Raw genomic sequence first — 20,189 nt, 5'->3', positions numbered from 1 at the left:
AGCAGGAGTGCTTGGCCCAGCTGGCATGTGTATGGGGGGACAGAAAGTGGTGTGGCTGATCATATGATACATTGTAGATGATTGATATCAGATCAGGCAGGGTCTGACTCTTCATTCAGTTTTTTCAGCTTCCGGCTGAATAAATTGGGCATGTTTTGGGGAAATCCCAACATGTCTGATGACTTTCCTCTAACATCGGTCATTAGTTTTCAACACCTCCTAGCCCCGACCTATGAAATGCCGCGCATAGATGCTGTCTTGGTGCTTGCAGACATGGCCGTCGCTGGCCCTCCCCCATTTCTGTGTACGTCGGACCCCCCTGATGTATTGTGTATGTTGCTTAAATAAGAAGGGTGGATGTCGGCCTCTGACCTGTGATTCATAATGACATCCCATGTAATGGTGCGGTGGAGCATTATCATAACGCGCTTATGGCCGGTCACGACAAAGGGCTTTATTAATATGAGAAGCCGTCAGTGCGGACTGATACTTGTGCTTAATTGTTTTGTGTCCCTGCCTTCACTGCTTTACTATGTACGGTATATTCTGTACACAGGAATTCTTCAATCTTATATTAGTAGAAATTGAGCATTAAAGAATTGTAGCCATTCTCTGTGGCTGCAGCTCATTTGTTAGCTTTTTTTCTCACTTAAACGCATGTATTTGGGCACTGGGGGACACAGACCGAAGTGGGCCCCTGTGCATGAACAGTATATGGGCCCTTGGCGGTCCAATAGCTCAACATAATGAAAATTCTACCTACTGTACTTTGGAGGGGTAAATGGGCCACCCTGTCTTTTGGGCTCCTGTGCGGCTGCACCAATATATGCGGGCATTACCCGGTGTTTAAGGCTAAAAGTAATTTTTGCAGTTGCTTCTTTAAAAAATGTTGCACCGTTTTGCTTTTATAGTCAGTTTCTCTGCACATTTATCATTGATGTGGTCCGTGGGTACAAATCAGCTGACAGGAGCTAAAAAAGCCCATAAAAGCCTTACCGTATAAGCTCCCTGTCAGGCTTACTGACCGACACTTAGTTAACTCATGCTGTAGTCCGCAATAGAAGTGTGCAGCATAAAGGCTATAAAAAGGCAGGAAGGCAAAATTTGTAATGAAACCTAAGAATTGCAAGAATGATTTTTAGCCCAAATTACATGTTTTTGATTGGGAAAAAAAATGTCCCCCCAAAAGGTGGACATCCCCTTTAACATATAGGGCACCATATATTGTTTTGTGAAGTTATCGTGAGATTTCCTGTTTGCCCGCGCTAACATCATGAGTATTGGTGTCAGATACCGAAATCTCTTTTGCCGGGGCCGCACATTATTTTGAGAAATTACAGTTTAAAAAAAAAAATTAAGAATAAGTTTGTAGTCAGCGGCTATAAAGTGTTTATAAGAGATAACTGGTTTTCAGATGACTTGAGCTTTTTGAGTATAATGTAAAATCTTTTTTGTCACCCACCCTCAATCACTAAATTCGGGTAATATCGCCCTTTTGCCCCACATGGTCGATAGGCGTAATCCAACATCAGAAGCAAAGGAATCTTTCTCCAAATAAGAGATAATAATTGCTTACCGCTTCCATGTTCGCCTCCGTGTTGCTCCTGCTCAGTCCTGCAGTGATGACTCTTAATCACGTAATCAGTGAGGCCAGTGATTGACTGCAGTGGTCATGTGAAGTGATTGACATGATTATCACTGCAGGATCTGCAGGGACCACTAGATCGGTAAGGAAGTGAATTTGTGCACATAAGGATTTTTTTTCATTTCTAAAACTCTCATGACCCTAATGGACGTTGTCCGTCCTTACATTGGTATATCCGCCATGGTTTGTAACGTTCTCTCCTGTTTCCTCCCTCCAGATTGCGTGTACATTGAGAGCCGAAGACCCAACACTCCATACTTCATATGTAGCATTCAAGATTTCAAGCTGGTAAGTTCACCGTTCCTTATTCATGTCTTATGGTGGCACTCTGAACGTTTTAAATACCATAGATAAAAAGCTGAGCTATTTGTTTTTGAAGGGTCATCTGCCAACACGGTGGTCTTCAATACCGAAAATGTGCATGTGATATTTCCCTGTCCGTCAGCCATGACTAACTTCATATGCCTCAGCGACCATCATGTTTTAATTCCTTTAGTTGCATTATCACTGGTAGACATCATGCAGCCAGTAAACCATTGTGAAAGAGTAATTCTAAGCCGCACGTGTTTTATCAGAGTTAATGCAGCCGCCGAGTTCTTGTGAATAAGACCTAATGGTTAGGCTCGTCATAGACGCGGAGATAATTTCACTGATACAACCTGAAGTGCTTCTCATCGTCTCTGCCACTCATCTGAAAATTTGTCAGACATGTCTAATTATACTCCGCAGAATAAGAACTATTCTAGGTCACCTGGATACAGGAAAGACTCCCATCGAAATCTCCAGACCTGTATGTCCGCATGGGACGGAACGCAGCGGTCGCCCCCCCTTTTTTTATTTTGGTCTTGATTCTTCTTTGGGTTGCGCTCCCAAAGCAAAATGGCAAATGTCTAAAATGGTCCAAAATAAAGGAAAAAAACTCTAGGCAACTTTCCAGTGTTCTGACACTCCGATGGAGACGCTGCTTTGGTAACCTGGCCGGTGTGTGTTTATTGGCCCCTTGGCTCGATTTCAGCAATCTCATGTCCATCCCTGGAGGGGAAAGTACAGAAACCATGATGGAGGAACCAGGAAAGTCTTGGGTTAATTTGGTGTTCTTTTACCGCTGTCATTTTTGGATTGGATTTGCGAACACAAACGACAGAAAATCCCACCCAGATGTCTTTGTATTAAAAAGCGCGTGCAGCTATGATTTTCAGGGCCTTCCAAAACAGGGCTGTGGAGTCCGAGCCCATTTTGGTGGAGTCGGTGTCATGGAAATTGAGGAGTTGGAGTCTGAGTCGGAGGTTTGGCTTACCGACGCCACAGCCCTGTTACAAAATAAAATATATTCCCTCCGAAGCTACTCAGATGTATGCCAATGAACTGCTATTAGTCATCTGTTTGGTCCATACAAACATATGCAGTGGGAATAGCAACATGAAGGGTTTTGATCATGCACCCCTTGTCTTTTTCTATTAGCTCCTCCGTCATGTATTTAGCTTGCCGTGCACACCCGGATCCCCTTCTTGTTGCTAGTTTTCAGCGCAGTCTTGTTGCGTTTTTCATGCTCGGTGTAATAATGCCTTTTTCCTGGGTTGTGCTATTGTACACATTAGCTTATACAATGGGAGTTACTGCAGAAGCAGAGGAGAAATCGTGAATTACAATGTGAAGGTTTCCATTCTGGGCAGAATTTCCCGCTGAGTTCCCATAATTGCTGAGGGATATTAACGGCAATAAAGGCCGACTCTTTTGTTGTCAGTATTGGTTTTGCACCGCACATTAGAGCTGTCTGCAAAACAACATGAATCAGTGCACACAGATACCTGTCGGCGGCACTGGAACGGAGGCTTGTGCGGAGCCTCTGATTTAGTGCCCTGCTAATGCTGGCCCCCTCCAGCGTCAAGGTATTATGCAATCTGGCTGCAAATGTGTGGTTCTGGGCATGTTTATGACATTACCTTCCACATCTGTAGGGTGGGAATGTGCCCAGTGGGCCGGGTAATGAAGCGGCATGCAATCATCTGATTATGGTTATTATTTTGATCTAGAGATTCAAGAATTGCATTCTCCGGTAGATTAATTTTATGCAGTTTCTTCCACTGGTCAGCGGTCACTTCTCATGTTACAAGAGAAGGAAAGCTCATAAAGTGTCAAATCTGATCTCTGCGTATTCAAGTTACACCTTTCCATTTCTGATTGCAACCGGTGTCGTTTATAAAACTTCAAAGCTGGAGCCGGTATGTTAAGAGTTAACTCATTTTCACTTCATTGGAAATATTCCTACTGGTTTTGGCTAATCAAAAAAAAAAAAATAGTGCAAACCCATCCTGACAATAGACTGTGGCATTGTGCAAACACAGATGACAAAGATTTCAGGTCTAGTTTCCCCTTTTATGATTCTTACAAATTACAGTAAAATGATAATTATGGTACCGACCAGTGCACTGCAGGAAGAACATGGGGTGCGCTGTGCCACCTCTGATGTACAGAATAAAACATTATTGTATGCAACATTCAGCTAACCACAAAGCTGTATTCATGGTCAAGGTGGTTCTCTCACAAAGACAATACCTTTTCTAAAAAGACGCCAACGTAAGCTTCTAATGTCACTGTAGGGAAGTCGCTGCTGCCGCATGGAAAATATAGGTTTACAGGCCAGCCATTCATATGAAAGACCGCTAAAGTCTTGAATGGATTGGGTCCATTAGATTATGATCCACAGGGTCATAAACAATGTCGGAGGCCATAGTTGACTTAATGTAGACATTGTCTGTGACCCTTTTTTGGTATATGGTATTTTTCATCTGGAGTGTGACTGAAGCTCTGGCATATGCCACTTATTCATATAAAAGCGTATGCCGCAACTCTGACATAATACATATACTGTACAGTCTACTTTAGAAAAGCACAAAACCAACAAGAAACAAAATGAGCAAAAAAAACCTGCTGTAACTAAATAAGTAAAAAGCAAGTGCATTTAATTAACTCGAGGTTCTTAGTAATACTGTTTTTGATTTAAAAAAAAAAAAAAAAATAGCATAAAAGTCTTCCCACTGTCGCCAAGGTGCCCTGATCGGGACGTTCTATGCTGTCTAATAAAAACCTTACCATGTGTCAGAGTTGTGTGAATAAGGGCAGATAAACTGACCGGGGTGTGGCCTCCCTCTCCTGAGCTGGTTATTGCATTTAAAAGCTTCCCCAGACTGGTGTCCATTGATTGGGACCTGGTCCTTTTGTCTGCCCTTATTCACACGCTGAGGTCAACTCTTGACACATGGTAAGGTTTTTAATGTTAGACAGGGTAGGACCATCCCGATCAGGGCACCTTGACGATGGTGGGATGGCTTTTATACTATCTTTGATCAAAAACAGTATTACTAAGGCTATGTGCACACGTTGCGGATTTTGCTGCGGATCCGCAGCGGATTTGACGCTGCGGATTTGCACCTGTTTTCCATGCGTTGTACAGTACCATGTAAATGTATGGAAAACAAAATCCACAGTGCACATGCTGCGGGAAAAAAAACCGCTCGGAAACGCAGCGGTGTTTTTTCCGCAGCATGTCAATTCTTTGTGCGGATTCCGCAGCGGTTTACATCTGCTCCTCAATAAGGAATCCGCACAAAAACCGCGGCTAATCCACATTGCGGTTTACCTGCGGATTTTGCAGAAACGGTGCGGAAAAATCCGCACACCAATCCGCAACATGTGCACATAGCCTAAGAACCCCGAGTTATTTAAATGCACTTTTTACTTATTTACTGTAGTTACAGCAGGGTTTTTTGCTCATTTTGTTTGTTGTAGGTTTTGTGCGCTTTATGGCCAGTGTGAACATGCATTTATGTGCTGCATGTATACTAACTTAATCCAACTCAATTTTTATGTTTTACTTTAGAAAGGCGCAGTCTGTTGTGCTCTTCCTATACAGCTTCAAAAAAAAGTAATGACGATACGTACCACCCCGATGGAGACCATAAGGGCACTCTTTTGCCTCCTAGTAGAATGGACGTACATTATGTATACACTAGATACAAATCCTTAGATGCAATAGGTTACACATGTGCGGCGACATTAAGATCGTGCGTTTTACCTGCGTATTTTGCAAAAACGGTGCGGAAAAATCCTCAACATGGGCACATAGCCATAATATTTTTTTTTTAATTACTTTGGGCCATATCTGTAATCATTTCTGCGACCTGCTGATGGCCATTACCAGCCGTTGAGTTCCAGCATTGCCTGTTCACTTATTGTGATGTCCTCCAGTAATAGCCCAGCATCATGGAGTCGCTTACAGGCACATTAGGACGGTGTCTCCTTTTCCCTTTGTTGCTTCACTCCTTGTATTTGGGTTAATGACTGTGTATCAGACGCTCGTCTTGTGCATAGTTGATGTGCTGGAAGCAGCTGCTTATACACTGCGTAAGCTGAAGTGATGTCACCATCTGCTCCCAGAACTTCCTCCTGAGCGTGTGCTGTGCACTGATGCAGCACCACCAGAGACAGCCGGCTTGCAGGGCTCGAGCTGTTAATTTGCCTTGTGCCCTCCATGCTCCAGCCAGCCTTTGAATCTGGGTCATAATGATGCTTTTTTTTCCCATTCTCAGATCTTCTCCTCCATTAAAAGCCTGAGCTTCCCATAAGAGGCGCACAACCTGCAGCGTCCTCTAAGGCTGCGTCTTCTCACACCAGTACTTAGTGGTTTATTATTGGCGTTTTTTTTTTTTCATTAGCGCAGAGTTTATCTAGCACGTGCAAGCTCCTACCCTGATATAATTACGGGCATGTGGTTTGAGCTCTTACTGAGAGCGTGACGCACACAGGAGCCATAAAAATGCCGTTATTTTGCTGGTTATATCTATTAAAGACAGATGAAAAGGTATAATAATTCTGTCACCGTGCATTGTGTTTGCATGGAGCCTAATGTTTTTTTTATGGTAATATTCTTTTCTTTCCCTTTTGGTAACAATGGAGCATTAGCAAGTAAATTGAGTTCTATTCTTTTAATCATTTATCATAACGTAATCATCCCCAGTTTTCCACAAATCACGTGAGTCGTGTTTGTGCCGTTTCCATGTACAAGGTGGATCATAACGCACCAGCTCCCTTTTTCCCCTGCAGCGGTTTTTCCTGATATGTTTTTTTCGCATTTTGAGCTCTTTTCAATACTGTATTGTACATATGTGTGATGCTTGTGCTGCTTTTATATAGTGCTGGTCACCATTCTTAGCACCCCTTCCTTTTTTTTCACTGATTGTACAATATCTTCAGAAATAAATGGAAAACTAGGATTTTTTTTTTTTTTTTTAACTAGCAGGCCAAAGTAATACCACAATAAAACATTATTTTTCAACTTGCATCTTGCAATTTCAAAGAAGAAACAGGATGGGAAGCAATAGAGGCACCCCTAATTAATACTTGGTTACACACCCCTTGGCACTGATGACAGCCTCCAAACTTTTTTTTGCAGCCATTTATAAGCTTCTTGCACTTCTCAGCTGGTATTTTCTCCCACTCTTCCTTTGTAGTTTGTTCACGCTCTTGAATGTTTGCAAGGTTTTTTTTTTCCCATTGATAAATTTCTGCTCACCCTAAAGATTTTCATTGGGATTGAGGTCAGGACTCATTGTTGGCCCTTGTAAAACAGTCCATTTTTTTCTTTTTCAACCATTTCTGTGCACATTTGGATGTGTTCTTTGTGTCATTGCCTGGCTGGAGGACCCATGATATTCCACTCAAACCAAGTTTTCTTACACTAGATAGGACATTTCACTCTAAAATCTCTTGATAATTCTCTGATTTAATGATTCCTGTGATACGGGCAAGGCCTCCAGATGCAGCAAAGCAACCCTATAGCATTATGAATCCTCCACCATGCTTAACTGTTGGTAGGGTGCTCTTTTCCTTATAAGCATCATTGCACGGTCTGTAAACAAATTGTTGCTTTGCATTGCCAAAAAGCTCTATTTTTATTTCTTCTGTCCACAGAACATTTTCCCAGAAGAATTGTGGTTTGTCAAGGTACTCTTTGGAAAAGATCAGTCCTTCATTTTTGTGTGTTTTCTTCAGCAATGGTTTCTTCCTTGGCATTTGCCCATAAAGCTCTGCTTGGCTTAGTGTGCAGCGTATGGTACTTTTTGAAACCATGACCCCAGACTGTTCCAGGTTGGCCTTCTGGTCTTTGGATATTTGACATGTTGTTTTATCCACCATTCCCAGGAACCTTTGAATATGTCTCTTGTCAATTTTCCGGTTTCCCCCATTTCCAGGGAGGTTCTTAATGGTTCCATGCTTGGAAAACTTCTTAATAACATTGCACACTGTTGAAACTGGTCTTTGGAGATGGCCTTATACCCTTTGGAAGTCTTGTGTTTGCTAATAGCAGTTCTGATGTTCACTGACAGTTCCCTTGTCTTCACCATTGTGACAAAGGAACAGGGCCTACCATGTGGCTTTTTAAAATACTGAAGTCATCATTCATTGGCCAATTTGTCACATGAGCACCGACAATCATTGGTGATTCTTGTTTGTAATTTACCACAAGTGAGTCAAAATGTTTCCATACTAATGTAATGTTATGGATGCCAATTCCAGTGTCACAGAAAGCTTTGGGTTTTTATATATTTCCTTCCCATTGTTTTTTGTTTTAAATTGTTTATCATTTGCTTTTTTGTGTTCATCACGAGTTCTCTATACAAAAAAAAAGTTTCACTTGATTCATTGTTTTCACAAGATATTCCACATTATTTACTTTACTTTATGGGTGCCAATAACGATGAGCAGGACTGTAAGTGTGGAACCTGTAATTAGGCTTCTGGGCCAAGGAGAAATTTGTTTTGGTGATTATGTAATGGAGTAATAAACTTGGTACAAACCCAGTGGCTCTTTTTGGGGCAAGTCTGGAAAAACCTTTTTTAACTATTTTAATGGAAACCCTCAGCAGGAAAGAGACAATGGCGTCCAGTAGTGCCATTCCGGTGGTCTCTGCTGGTTTATATGTTGCGTCATTCCGGTGGTCTCTGCTGGTTCATATGCCACGCCATACCAGCGGTCTCTGCTGGTTCATATGCCACGCCATACCAGTGGTCTCTGCTGGTTCATATGCCACGCCATACCAGCGGTCTCTGCTGGTTCATATGCTGCGCCATTCTGGTGTTCTCTGCTGGTTTATATGCCGCGCCATTCCGGTGCTCTCTGCTGGTTTATATGTTGTCATTCCTGTGGTCTCTGCTGGTTCATATGCCACGCCATACTAGTGGTCTCTTCTGGTTCATATGCCATGGCATACCAGCGGTCTCTGCTGGTTCATATACCACACCATACCAGCGGTCTCTTCCGGTTCATATGCCACGCCATACCAGCAGTCTCTGGTTCATATGCCGCGCCATACCAGCGGTCTCTGGTTCATATGCCGCGCCATACCAGCGGTCTCTGGTTCATATGCCACGCCATACCAGCGGTCTCTGCTGGTTCATATGCTGCGCCATTCTGGTGTTCTCTGCTGGTTTATATGCCGCGCCATTCCGGTGCTCTCTGCTGGTTTATATGTTGTCATTCCTGTGGTCTCTGCTGGTTCATATGCCACGCCATACTAGTGGTCTCTTCTGGTTCATATGCCATGGCATACCAGCGGTCTCTGCTGGTTCATATACCACACCATACCAGCGGTCTCTTCCGGTTCATATGCCACGCCATACCAGCAGTCTCTGGTTCATATGCCGCGCCATACCAGCGGTCTCTGGTTCATATGCCACGCCATACCAGCGGTCTCTGCTGGTTCATATGCCACACCATACCAGCGGTCTCTGCTGGTTCATATGCCGCACCATACCAGTGCTCTCTGCTGGTTCATATGCCGTGCCATTCTGGTGCTCTCTGCTGGTTTATATGCCGCGCCATTCCGGTGCTCTCTGCTGGTTTATATGCCGCGCCATTCCGGTGCTCTCTGCTGGTTTATATGCCGCGCCATTCCGGTGCTCTCTGCTGGTTCATATGCCGCACCATACCAGTGCTCTCTGCTGGTTCATATGCCGTGCCATTCTGGTGCTCTCTGCTGGTTCATATGCCGCGCCATTCTGGTGCTCTCTGCTGGTTTATATGCCGCGCCATTCCGGTGCTCTCTGCTGGTTTATATGCCGCGCCATTCCGGTGCTCTCTGCTGGTTTATATGCCGCGCCATTCCGGTGCTCTCTGCTGGTTTATATGCCACGCCATTCCGGTGCTCTCTGCTGGTTTATATGCCACACCATACTGGTGCTCTCTGCTGGTTTATATGCTGCACCATTTTGGTGCACAACATGGCTTTCTTTGCAAATGGCGTCACACTCTGATACCATCGCCGATCGCGCTCCGTCTCGCCTGTCATGGATAATGTGATTTCTCTCCATTATTAATGGCTGCCGGTCCCTGTACGAGAGTCTCCAGAGCGGTGCTGTTTTGCTGTGAGGAGCCGAGCCCTTTCTGCATCATGTCTTGTGCCGTCTATCCAGAATTAATTAGCGTGATTAACTTTGTGGCACTGACTTCTTCTGCTTAGAAATGTAAATGTCTTGCACAACCGCTGCAAGTCCGCTTACAAATGATCTCTTAAATGTGTTTTGAAAGGGAATCTGTAGGAGGCTAATAAATCACAGATGGTACTGTACTACAGAAGGGAACTTCTATTGATTTTTTTTTTTTTTATATATATATCAAATCACGTAAGGGAGACATTAGTTGATCATTTAAATGGCTCTTTATTAAAATGCAAAACAGTCATGAGAGGCCCATTATAGGATTTTTTTTGTAATCCTGGTGTTGATTTACCTATTGATCTATATCAGGGCTGGCCAAAGTCTGTAAGTCTGTTAGCCAATGAGCCAAGCAAGATGCTACTGTGGCTAAAGCTGGCTTATATACATCAGATAGCTGGGATGTGGTTAGACATGTTGTATGTTAACATGCCCTACCGTTATGTTCTTAGGGATGATGAGGGATAGGAAACTAAACTGTCTTTCTGCGCCATTTTTCCCTATACCTGCTTTTGCCATAACTGATAGTGCAGATGAATGGTGGTTGACATATTTAAAGTGTGTGTGTATATAGGTAGAGCAAGTGACTTCCAAACAAAGCTGACCGAAGAATGAATGTCACTACTTTTAACTAAAGATCAGCAGACCTGAACCAGAAAGTTCGGGGTTCATACTGGACACAGAACACGGACTTTTTACTGTATGTCCGCTTTCTTGTTCAGGTTCGCCAGTGTAAGCTTGTTGAAAGGCTTCAGTGCAGTCAATCAACAAGGTTGTAGACTGTGGGCACTTCCAGTATTGGCATGGCTGTGATTAGCCAGAGCAGCACGTCACCCGGCCTGTATATATGTCAGGTCATGAGTTCCGCCGCCATTATGCTGTCATTAGTGTAGGGATAGGAGGCATCTTGAGCGAGTGACAGATTGTGGCTGGGCATTCGGCTAGCACAACGCTGTGTAGACTCTTCAACCCCTATATGTGCTGTTTCTGTGGTAAATGCCGCTGTGGGTACTCTGCAAACCTGTCTGTGAGTACTGAGGTAATAGCCGCTGTGTACTCGCCACCCACCCGCCTGTGAGAGAACTGAGGTAATAGCCGCTGTGTACTCGTCACCCACCCGCCTGTGAGAGAACTGAGGTAATAGCCGCTGTGTACTCGTCACCCACCAACCTGCCTGTGAGAGAACTGAGGTAATAGCCGCTGTGTGTACTCATCACCAACCCGCCTGTGACAGAACTGAGGTAATAGCCGCTGTGTACTCGTCACCCACCCGCCTGTGAGAGAACTGAGGTAATAGCCGCTGTGTACTCATCACCAACCCGCCCGTGAGAGAACTGAGGTAATAGCCGCTGTGTACTCGTCACCCACCCGCCTGTGAGAGAACTGAGGTAATAGCCGCTGTATACTCGTCACCCACCAACCTGCCTGTGAGAGAACTGAGGTAATAGCCGCTGTATGTACTCATCACCCACCCACCCGCCTGTGAGAGAGAACTGAGGTAATAGCCGCTGTATGTACTCGTCACCCACCCGCCTGTGAGAGAACTGAGGTAATAGCCGCTGTGTACTCATCACCAACCCGCCTGTGAGAGAACTGAGGTAATAGCCGCTGTGTACTCATCACCCACCCGCCTGTGAGAGAACTGAGGTAATAGCCGCTGTATACTCATCACCAACCCGCCTGTGAGAGAACTGAGGTAATAGCCGCTGTGTACTCGTCACCCACCCGCCTGTGAGAGAACTGAGGTAATAGCCGCTGTATGTACTCATCACCCACCCACCCGCCTGTGAGAGAGAACTGAGGTAATAGCCGCTGTATGTACTCGTCACCCACCCGCCTGTGAGAGAACTGAGGTAATAGCCGCTGTGTACTCATCACCAACCCGCCTGTGAGAGAACTGAGGTAATAGCCGCTGTGTACTCATCACCCACCCGCCTGTGAGAGAACTGAGGTAATAGCCGCTGTATGTACTCATCACCCACCCACCCGCCTGTGAGAGAGAACTGAGGTAATAGCCGCTGTATGTACTCGTCACCCACCCGCCTGTGAGAGAACTGAGGTAATAGCCGCTGTGTACTCATCACCAACCCGCCTGTGAGAGAACTGAGGTAATAGCCGCTGTGTACTCATCACCCACCCGCCTGTGAGAGAACTGAGGTAATAGCCGCTGTATACTCATCACCAACCCGCCTGTGAGAGAACTGAGGTAATAGCCGCTGTGTGTACTCATCACCAACCCGCCTGTGAGAGAGAACTGAGGTAATAGCCGCTGTGTGTACTCGTCACCCACCAACCCGCCTGTGAGAGAACTGTGGTAATAGCCGCTGTGTACTCATCACCAACCCGCCTGTGAGAGAACTGTGGTAATAGCCGCTGTATGTACTCCTCACCCACCCGCCTGTGAGAGAACTGTGGTAATAGCCGCTGTGTACTCGTCAACCGCCCGCCTGTGAGAGAACTGAGGTAATAGCCGCTTTGTGTACTCGTCACCCACCTGTAATAATAATAATAATAATTTTTATTTATATAGCGCCAACATATTCCGCAGCGCTTTACAAATTATAGAGGGGACTTGTACATACAATAGACATTACAGCATAACAGAAATACAGTTCAAAACAGATACCAAGAGGAGTGAGGGCCCTGCTCGTAAGCTTACAAACTATGAGGAAAAGGGGAGACACGAGAGGTGGATGTGAGAGAACCTGTGAGAGAACTGTGGTATTAGCCGCTGTGTACTCGTCACCCACCCACCTGAGTACTGAGGTAATAACCGCTGTTTGCACTCCTCACCCACCCACCTGTGAGAGAACTGAGGTAATAACCGCTGTTTGCACTCCTCACCCACCCACCTGTGAGAGTACTGAGGTAATAACCGCTGTTTGCACTCCTCACCCACCCACCTGTGAGAGAACTGAGGTAATAACCGCTGTTTGCACTCCTCACCCACCCACCTGTGAGAGTACTGAGGTAATAACCGCTGTTTGCACTCCTCACCCACCCACCTGGGAGAGTACTGAGGTAATAACCGCTGTGTACTCGTCACCCACCCACCTGTGAGAGTACTGAGGTAATAGCCGCTGTTTGCACTCCTCACCCACCCACCTGGGAGAGTACTGAGGTAATAACCGGTTTGCACTCCTCACCCACCCACCTGGGAGAGAACTGAGGTAATAGCCGCTGTTTGCACTCCTCACCCACCCACCTGTGAGAGTACTGAGGTAATAACCACTGTGTACTCGTCACCCACCTGTGAGAGTACTGAGGTAATAACCGCTGTTTGCACTCCTCACCCACCCACCTGTGAGAGTACTGAGGTAATAACCGCTGTGTGTACTCCTCACCCACCCACCTGGGAGAGTACTGTGGTAATGGCTGCTGTGTACTCGTCACCCACCCACCTGAGAGTGTACTGGGGTATTAGCCGCTGTGTGTACTCCTCACCCACCCACCTGTGAGAGAACTGTAGTAATAGCCACTGTGTGTACTAGTCACCCACCCGCCTGTGAGAGTACTGGGGTATTCGCCGCTGTTTGCACTTGTCACCTTTTGCAGTCCACTAGCCCTCACTATTTTACAGCCATTTTAAAGCACCGAAGTTCGGATCCCCAGTGACTTCTATTGGGTTCGGGTCCAGGGTCAAGTTCAGACCCAAACCAAACTTTTTATTGTGTTTGGTGAACCTGAGCATCCACGGGTTAACTCGTCTCTACTTTAACTGCTTTAAGGGTCGGAATCTGTGATGTCACAGCCGCCCTCCTTTCACAATGACGTTTGCACACGCTCATTAGATGCTTGTACAAAAAAAAAAATGGGCTCTGAAGCTTCTAATGTACATCTGAATTTTACTGAAAGAACAGGGAATGTGAGTCTAGGACAGCCCCAGGGACCAACGTGAAAGCTACAAAAGATTTTTATGCTAATGTGAAAAAAAAAAAAATGGCCCCCCCAAAATCTATTACAATAATACAAAGACTCGATTGAAACAATAGGACATGTTCTGATGATGCATTCCCTTGAAGAAATCACAATTGAAAGTGTTCTTATATATGCACTACATACTGTTATTCCACATATCCCTTTCTTTAACTCATGGTTTCCACTATCTTTTTTTATTATTTTTCCCCCTTCTTTTTCTCCTTTTAGTCACAGCTGTTTTTTTTTTTTTTTCTTCCTATGAAGTTTGCGAGAAAATAATTCCGGCTATGTGTTCTGAGAACTGTTGGAGGCAGATCCAACTGGCGCAGGCTCCACTGCATTGTGAGATTTAATAAATCCCCGCCGGCATACAGATCGAACGCAGCATAATGATAGAGCTGCCGTGAAAAAGAAATTGATTACAGGTTTTCAGACAGTGTCATTAACGTTCCTTTCTGGAATATGCCAAGGGTAATAGACCATTCTGTTTGGTTAATGTTGCTTATGTGGAATAGCATTGATTACATTATCATCTGCATTGCACTGTGCAGGTAAGCGGGCATCGATATGCTGGGCCTAACCTGGCACATTTTATGGGGTGCGTAAATCCAACGGATTGACTGTTAATGGTTTGGGATAAGCTAGCCTGTTTTAGTGGAGTGCTGAGGGCATGGAACCCCCCATTTGTAATACAGTGGGTACGGAAAGTATTCAGACCCCTTTAAATTTTTCACTCCTTGTTTCATTACAGCCATTTCATAAATTAATGAGAAAAAAAGATTTTTTTTAATGTACACTCTGCACCCCATCTTGACTGAAAAAAAAAACAAATGTAGACATTTTGCAAATGTATTAAAATAAAAACTGAAATATCACATGGTCATAGGTATTTTGACCCTTTGCTCAGACACTCATATTTTAAGTCACATTTCCTTGTGATCCTCCTTGAGATGGTTCTACTCCTTCATTGGAGTCCAGCTGTGTTTATTTAAACCGATAGGACATTGATTTTGGAAAGGCACACACCTGTCTATATGAGACCTCACAGGTCACAGTGCATGTCAGACCAAATGAGAATCATGAGGTCAAAGGAACTGGCCAAGGAGCTCAGAGACAAAATTGTGGCCAAGGTACAGATCTGGCCAAGGTTACAACAGAATTTCTGCAGTACTCAAGGTTCCTAAGAGCACAGTGGCCTCCATAATCCTTAAATGGAAGAAGTTTCGGAGCACCAGAGTCTTCCTAGACCTGGCCGTCCAGCCAAACCGAGCAATCGTGGGAGAAGAGCCTTGGTGAGAGAGGTAAAGATGAACCCCAAGATCACTGTTGCTGAGCTCCAGAGATGCAGTAGTGAGATGGGAGAAAGTTCCACAAAGTCAACTATCACTGCAGCCCTCCACCAGTCGGCCTTCATGGCAGAGTGGCCCGACTGAAGCCTCTCCTCAGTGCAAGACATATGAAAGCCTGCATAGAGTGTGCTAAAAAACACATGAAGGCCTCCCAGACAATGAGAAACAAGATTCTCTGGTGTGATTAGACAAAGATAGACCTTTTTAGTGCTAATTCTAAGCAGTATTTGTGGAAAAAACAGGCACTGCTCATCGCCTACCCAATACAATCCCAACAGTGAAACATGGTGGTGGCAGCATCATGCTATGGGGGGGTTTTCAGCTGCAGGGACAGGACGAGTGGTTGTCATTGAAGGAAACATGAATGCAGCCAAGTACAGAGATATCCTGGATGAAAACTTCTTCCAGAGTGCTCTGGACCTCAGACTTGGCCGAAGGTTCACCTTCCAACAAGACAATGACCCTAAAATAACAAAGGAGCGGCTTCAGAACAACTCTGTGACCATTCTTGACTGGCCCAGCCAGAGTCCTGACCTAAACCTAATTGAGCATCTCTGGACAGACCTGAAACTGGTTGTCCACCAACGTTCACCATCCAACCTGACGGAACTGGAGGATCTGCAAGGAAGAATGGCAGAGGATCCCCAAATCCAGGGGTGAAAAACTTGTTTCATCATTCCAAAGAACACTCATGGCTGTACTAGCTCAAAAGGTTCTTCTACTCAATACTGAGCAAAGGGTCTGAAGACTTATGACCATGTGATATTTCAGTTTTTCTTTTTTAATTAATAAATTTGCAAACATTTCTACCTTTGTCTTTTTTCAGTCAAGATGGGGTGCAGAGTGAACATTAATGAGAAAAAAAAGGAACTTTTTTGAATTTACTAAATGGCTGCAATGAAACAGAGTGAAAAATGTAAAGAGGTCTTAATACTTTCTTTACCCAGTGTACATTATTACCTCTAATAACCCTGTCTGTCCTGGTATGTGGTGTAAATCTGCTGGGGGTGGAGAGGATGGGGCAGGAATGAAGTGTGCAGCCAGAGCCATGCACAAACAGCTGTGTGACATGCAAGCCTTAAATTACAGAGCGGCAGAGCACAAGCTGCTTCCAAGCACAATACGCCGGTCACTCCACCAGCACGACTTCTCACAACCCTACAGATCTGCCATTATTCGCCTTGTCGGAGCCAAGGCGGTGGGATTTTTCTGGCTTCCTAAATGACATGTTGGTTCTAAACTAGTTTTTATTCCCTTGAAATTTTGGTCTGAATTTTGTAAAAGCTCTTAGGCTATGTGCACACGTAGAATGGTCCTCTGCGGATTTTTCCGCAGCGGATTTGATAAATCTGCAGGGCAAAAACGCTGCGTTTTTGCTGCATATTTATTGCGGATTTACCGCGTTTTTTATGTGGATTTCACTGCGGTTTTCTATTATGGTGCAGGTGTAAAACCGCTGCAGAATCTGCAGACAGAAGTGACATGCTGTGGAATGTAAACCGCTGCGTTTCCGCACGTTTTTTTCCGCAGCATGGGCACAGTGTTTTCGGTTTCCAATAGGTTTACATTGTAATGTAAACTCATGGGAAACTGCTGCGGACCCGCAGCTGCGGAAACGGTGCGGATCCGCAGCAAAAACCGCATCGTGTGCACATAGCCATGGAGTTCAAAGTACATTTAGAAACCAGCATGTTGTATACATTTTATTTTTATTTTTTAGGTTTTTTTGCCATTTTCCTATGCATGTAGGTAATAAATTAACTTGCATTGTGTTACACAATCCCATATATCGCTTGTCCACTATTGCTGCTTCTTTGTTTTTCACACTTTTACAGAAATCTCTCATGGCAGCAACAAGGTACCAACTTGCAGGACAGTCGAGATCTACTTAAACTATGGGCCTGATTAGTCATTTGCAATTTCTTTAAGCACTTTTTTTTGTCCTAACATTTCTGAAAATGGCTAATGCGTTTCGGTGCAAAATAAAAAGTGCATTTTATTTAGTGTTGAACCATTTTTTTTGCAACTTGCCAACACTAAAAGTTCCTTCAAAAGTTGGCATGCTGGTCTAAAACTGCGTCTACAAAAAAAAAACAAAAAACTTCATGAAACCTGAAGTGAAATGCATAAAAAATTGCAGCATTTGGTAATAGTCGCATTTCATGAAACTGCATCTGGAAAAGCAGAGTTGTGGAGGAAACGTAAAAAAAAAACCAAAAGACTAATTTAAAAAGTGTCGCAAATCGTGCACAGAATCGCTACTAAAGCCGCTAAAAACGAGCAAATTACTCCAGAAAACTGCAAAAACTACAATGGTGGATTGTTGGATGTGTTGCGGATTCATGTGTCTAAGCTAAAGGACAAGATCGAGACGTCTGTTCATTACTTCAATGCAGTGACCAAGTATTTTGAGGTGACCTCGAAAAAAATCCATTGAAAAATAGTCTTCCTAAAAGGTGGTCTTCTGAAAGATGGCAAGTGTGCAGAGTGAATGATGGGACTGAAATTTGTCACAAAATATCTACCCTGGGTAAAGGGGTGGGCATGTTGTGAGTTTTTTTTGTTTTTATGCCTCTCATAAGCAGAAATGTTTTTACGGAACATTCTATATTATGGCAGACCCCCGATTTCTTCAGTTTATAATGTTGTTCTTTTATAACAGAGAAAAGTTGAGCAAAAAAGATGTGCAGGATCCTGATCCAGCGTCCACATCGGCACTCCAGGGCACGGTGAACTTCGTCTAGTGCTCGAATGCTGGCACAATGGGCACTTCTTGATTACTACTCCTCCATAATATTACGGGAGGACTGGGGTAATCACAAGAGGGGCCCAAAATGCAGGCATTGGAGTCCCGGCCACGGAAATTTGCACTGGACTACGGACAGACAGAAACGTCAGACCAAGGTCCAGCAATTTTTTTTTTATTCTATAATGACGTGTGCACACGGTTTATCAGGCAGAATTTTTCAAGAGGAATTCCTTAAATCCTTATGTGTTTATTTTTTTCTTGAAGTATCAGTTTTAAAGAATTTTTTGTTGTTGTTGTTTCCTGAGCACTTATTCAATGTTTTGCCTGTTAGCAGGGTTTTCTCTTTTCTTTTTGGAACATTTTTTTCACCGTTTTTGGGACAACTTTTTCGTTGGTCTTACTCCGTTCTGTGGACGTCAGTGTTTTTTTTCTTTTTTTAAAACAATTCAACAATTAAGTAATTTCTAGTGGTTTTTATAGCAAAATGCTGCGAGATGTCTTTTGAGCCTTTCCATTGACTTGTCACGTTTAGAGTGGAAAACGCCTATAGAGTGGTTGAGACACTTCTTTCTTCTTTTAACCACTTGGTGTCTGTGAAAACTTGAGGTGGTTAAAATATGCTCAAAAGACTGACCATATGAACGGGAAGTCCTTTTTACATAGAAATGCAGATGTTCAGACGTGAGCATTTAGTGTGTTTTTTTTTCGGAGTGTTATCTGCCTGGAAGACTTCTGTTGCATATATTGTATCAGCAATGATAATGAAGCCATATCGTCAGATCCCATCAAAGCAAATTGACTTTATTGGACTCCAATGTAGTTCTCGTAATTTTCATGGCAGCAATAGTGCTTCTTACTGTGCAAGATGCTGGAAAGGCTGTCAAAAACCCTTTTCTTACATAATGTAGTTATCCTTGAAGCGGTTCACATTCTTTTATAACTTTCCATAGATTATGATGAGGATCACGAGACTTCCTCACTTCCCCTTCAAGATAGCTATAGATATGACTACTGTTATACATGGACCGGCTCTAGCTCTGTTTTTCAACATTATGCGCAGTCAGACCAGTGATGGGTGGAAGCTGGGCAGGGATGGATACCGCTAAGGAGGTGGCGTAGGGGAGTGCAGAGCTAGATAAGATTGCAAACTTTATAATCATGGAAGAGGTTAGACCAGGAGATCATAGCTGTATCAGTACATCTTACACAATGATAAACCTGCTCTAAGGTATGATAGGGGCGTGTCCTGATTTCTCCAGTGTTGCTGCCTGCTTATGATTGGTCAGCATCATACAGGGAGAAGAAGTACACGCCCCCAGTTTAAACTATTAACACCTACTTAGATTTAAGTTATCTCAATGTACCAAATACACTGCTAATATCTCTGCAATGGATTGGCAAAATAATAATAAAAAAAGCTAAACATTTTATTATGTTCTGCAGCCACTACTGCATCATTTGTCTAGTTCAGCATGAAACATTTGGTGAAAGGTCCTCTTTAACATTGCAGTGGTTAAGAGAAGCTTTTTAATTTTTTTCATCACTGATGGTAAAAACTGAAACGCTCATGAAAATCGGACCGTCTCAACGAGGCCTAAATCTGCGGCAATTTTTGCCCTGGATTATCTGTGATCTCCATGTCTGAGTTATTCCCGCCACGCTTCCCTTTAGACTGTTCTGCAGCTTGATCATACTGCTGGAGATCTAGAGTGTAGGACGTGTCGTTTTACCACCTGTCGTTCTCCAGATTGCCCTTTCTTTGTCTGGCTAAATAATTTAACCTTCCCACAATCCATCTGGATAAACCCTGACTTCTCTCCGGCATTAGATGCCCCTCAGCTGTCCAGGTGTCCTCTTTGACATATTACAATTGATCTTCTCGTTTCCCGTGCCTCCTACCGATAGGATGAGGCAGTTGTTGCCGCCCGCTCGGCTTTGTGACTCCCAGATGAGTTATGCTCCGTTAAATTTAAGAGTAAAGGAATGAAACCATCTCCTTCTACTGAGCAACAAATGAGGAGAAACGAGGCTTAAAC

General features: G+C 44.0%; 1 protein-coding gene across 4 annotated transcripts in view; it reads left to right on the top strand.

Moving 5' to 3' along the window:
• The window catches only part of RERE (arginine-glutamic acid dipeptide repeats), a 342,283-nt gene that overhangs the window by 174,187 nt on the left and 147,907 nt on the right, over window positions 1-20,189 (top strand). For all 4 annotated transcript variants that reach the window (XM_069741281.1, XM_069741280.1, XM_069741282.1 and 1 more), the window contains exon 3: window positions 1,863-1,933. In XM_069741281.1, coding sequence (XP_069597382.1) covers window positions 1,863-1,933 — 71 coding nt within the window. The remainder of the gene's footprint in view (window positions 1-1,862; window positions 1,934-20,189) is intronic.

Source organism: Ranitomeya imitator, chromosome 10, assembly GCF_032444005.1.
Source record: "Ranitomeya imitator isolate aRanImi1 chromosome 10, aRanImi1.pri, whole genome shotgun sequence".
NCBI lineage: Eukaryota > Metazoa > Chordata > Amphibia > Anura > Dendrobatidae > Ranitomeya > Ranitomeya imitator.
The sequence above is the reverse complement of the archived record's forward strand: the minus strand, read 5'-3'. Positions and strand labels throughout refer to the sequence as shown.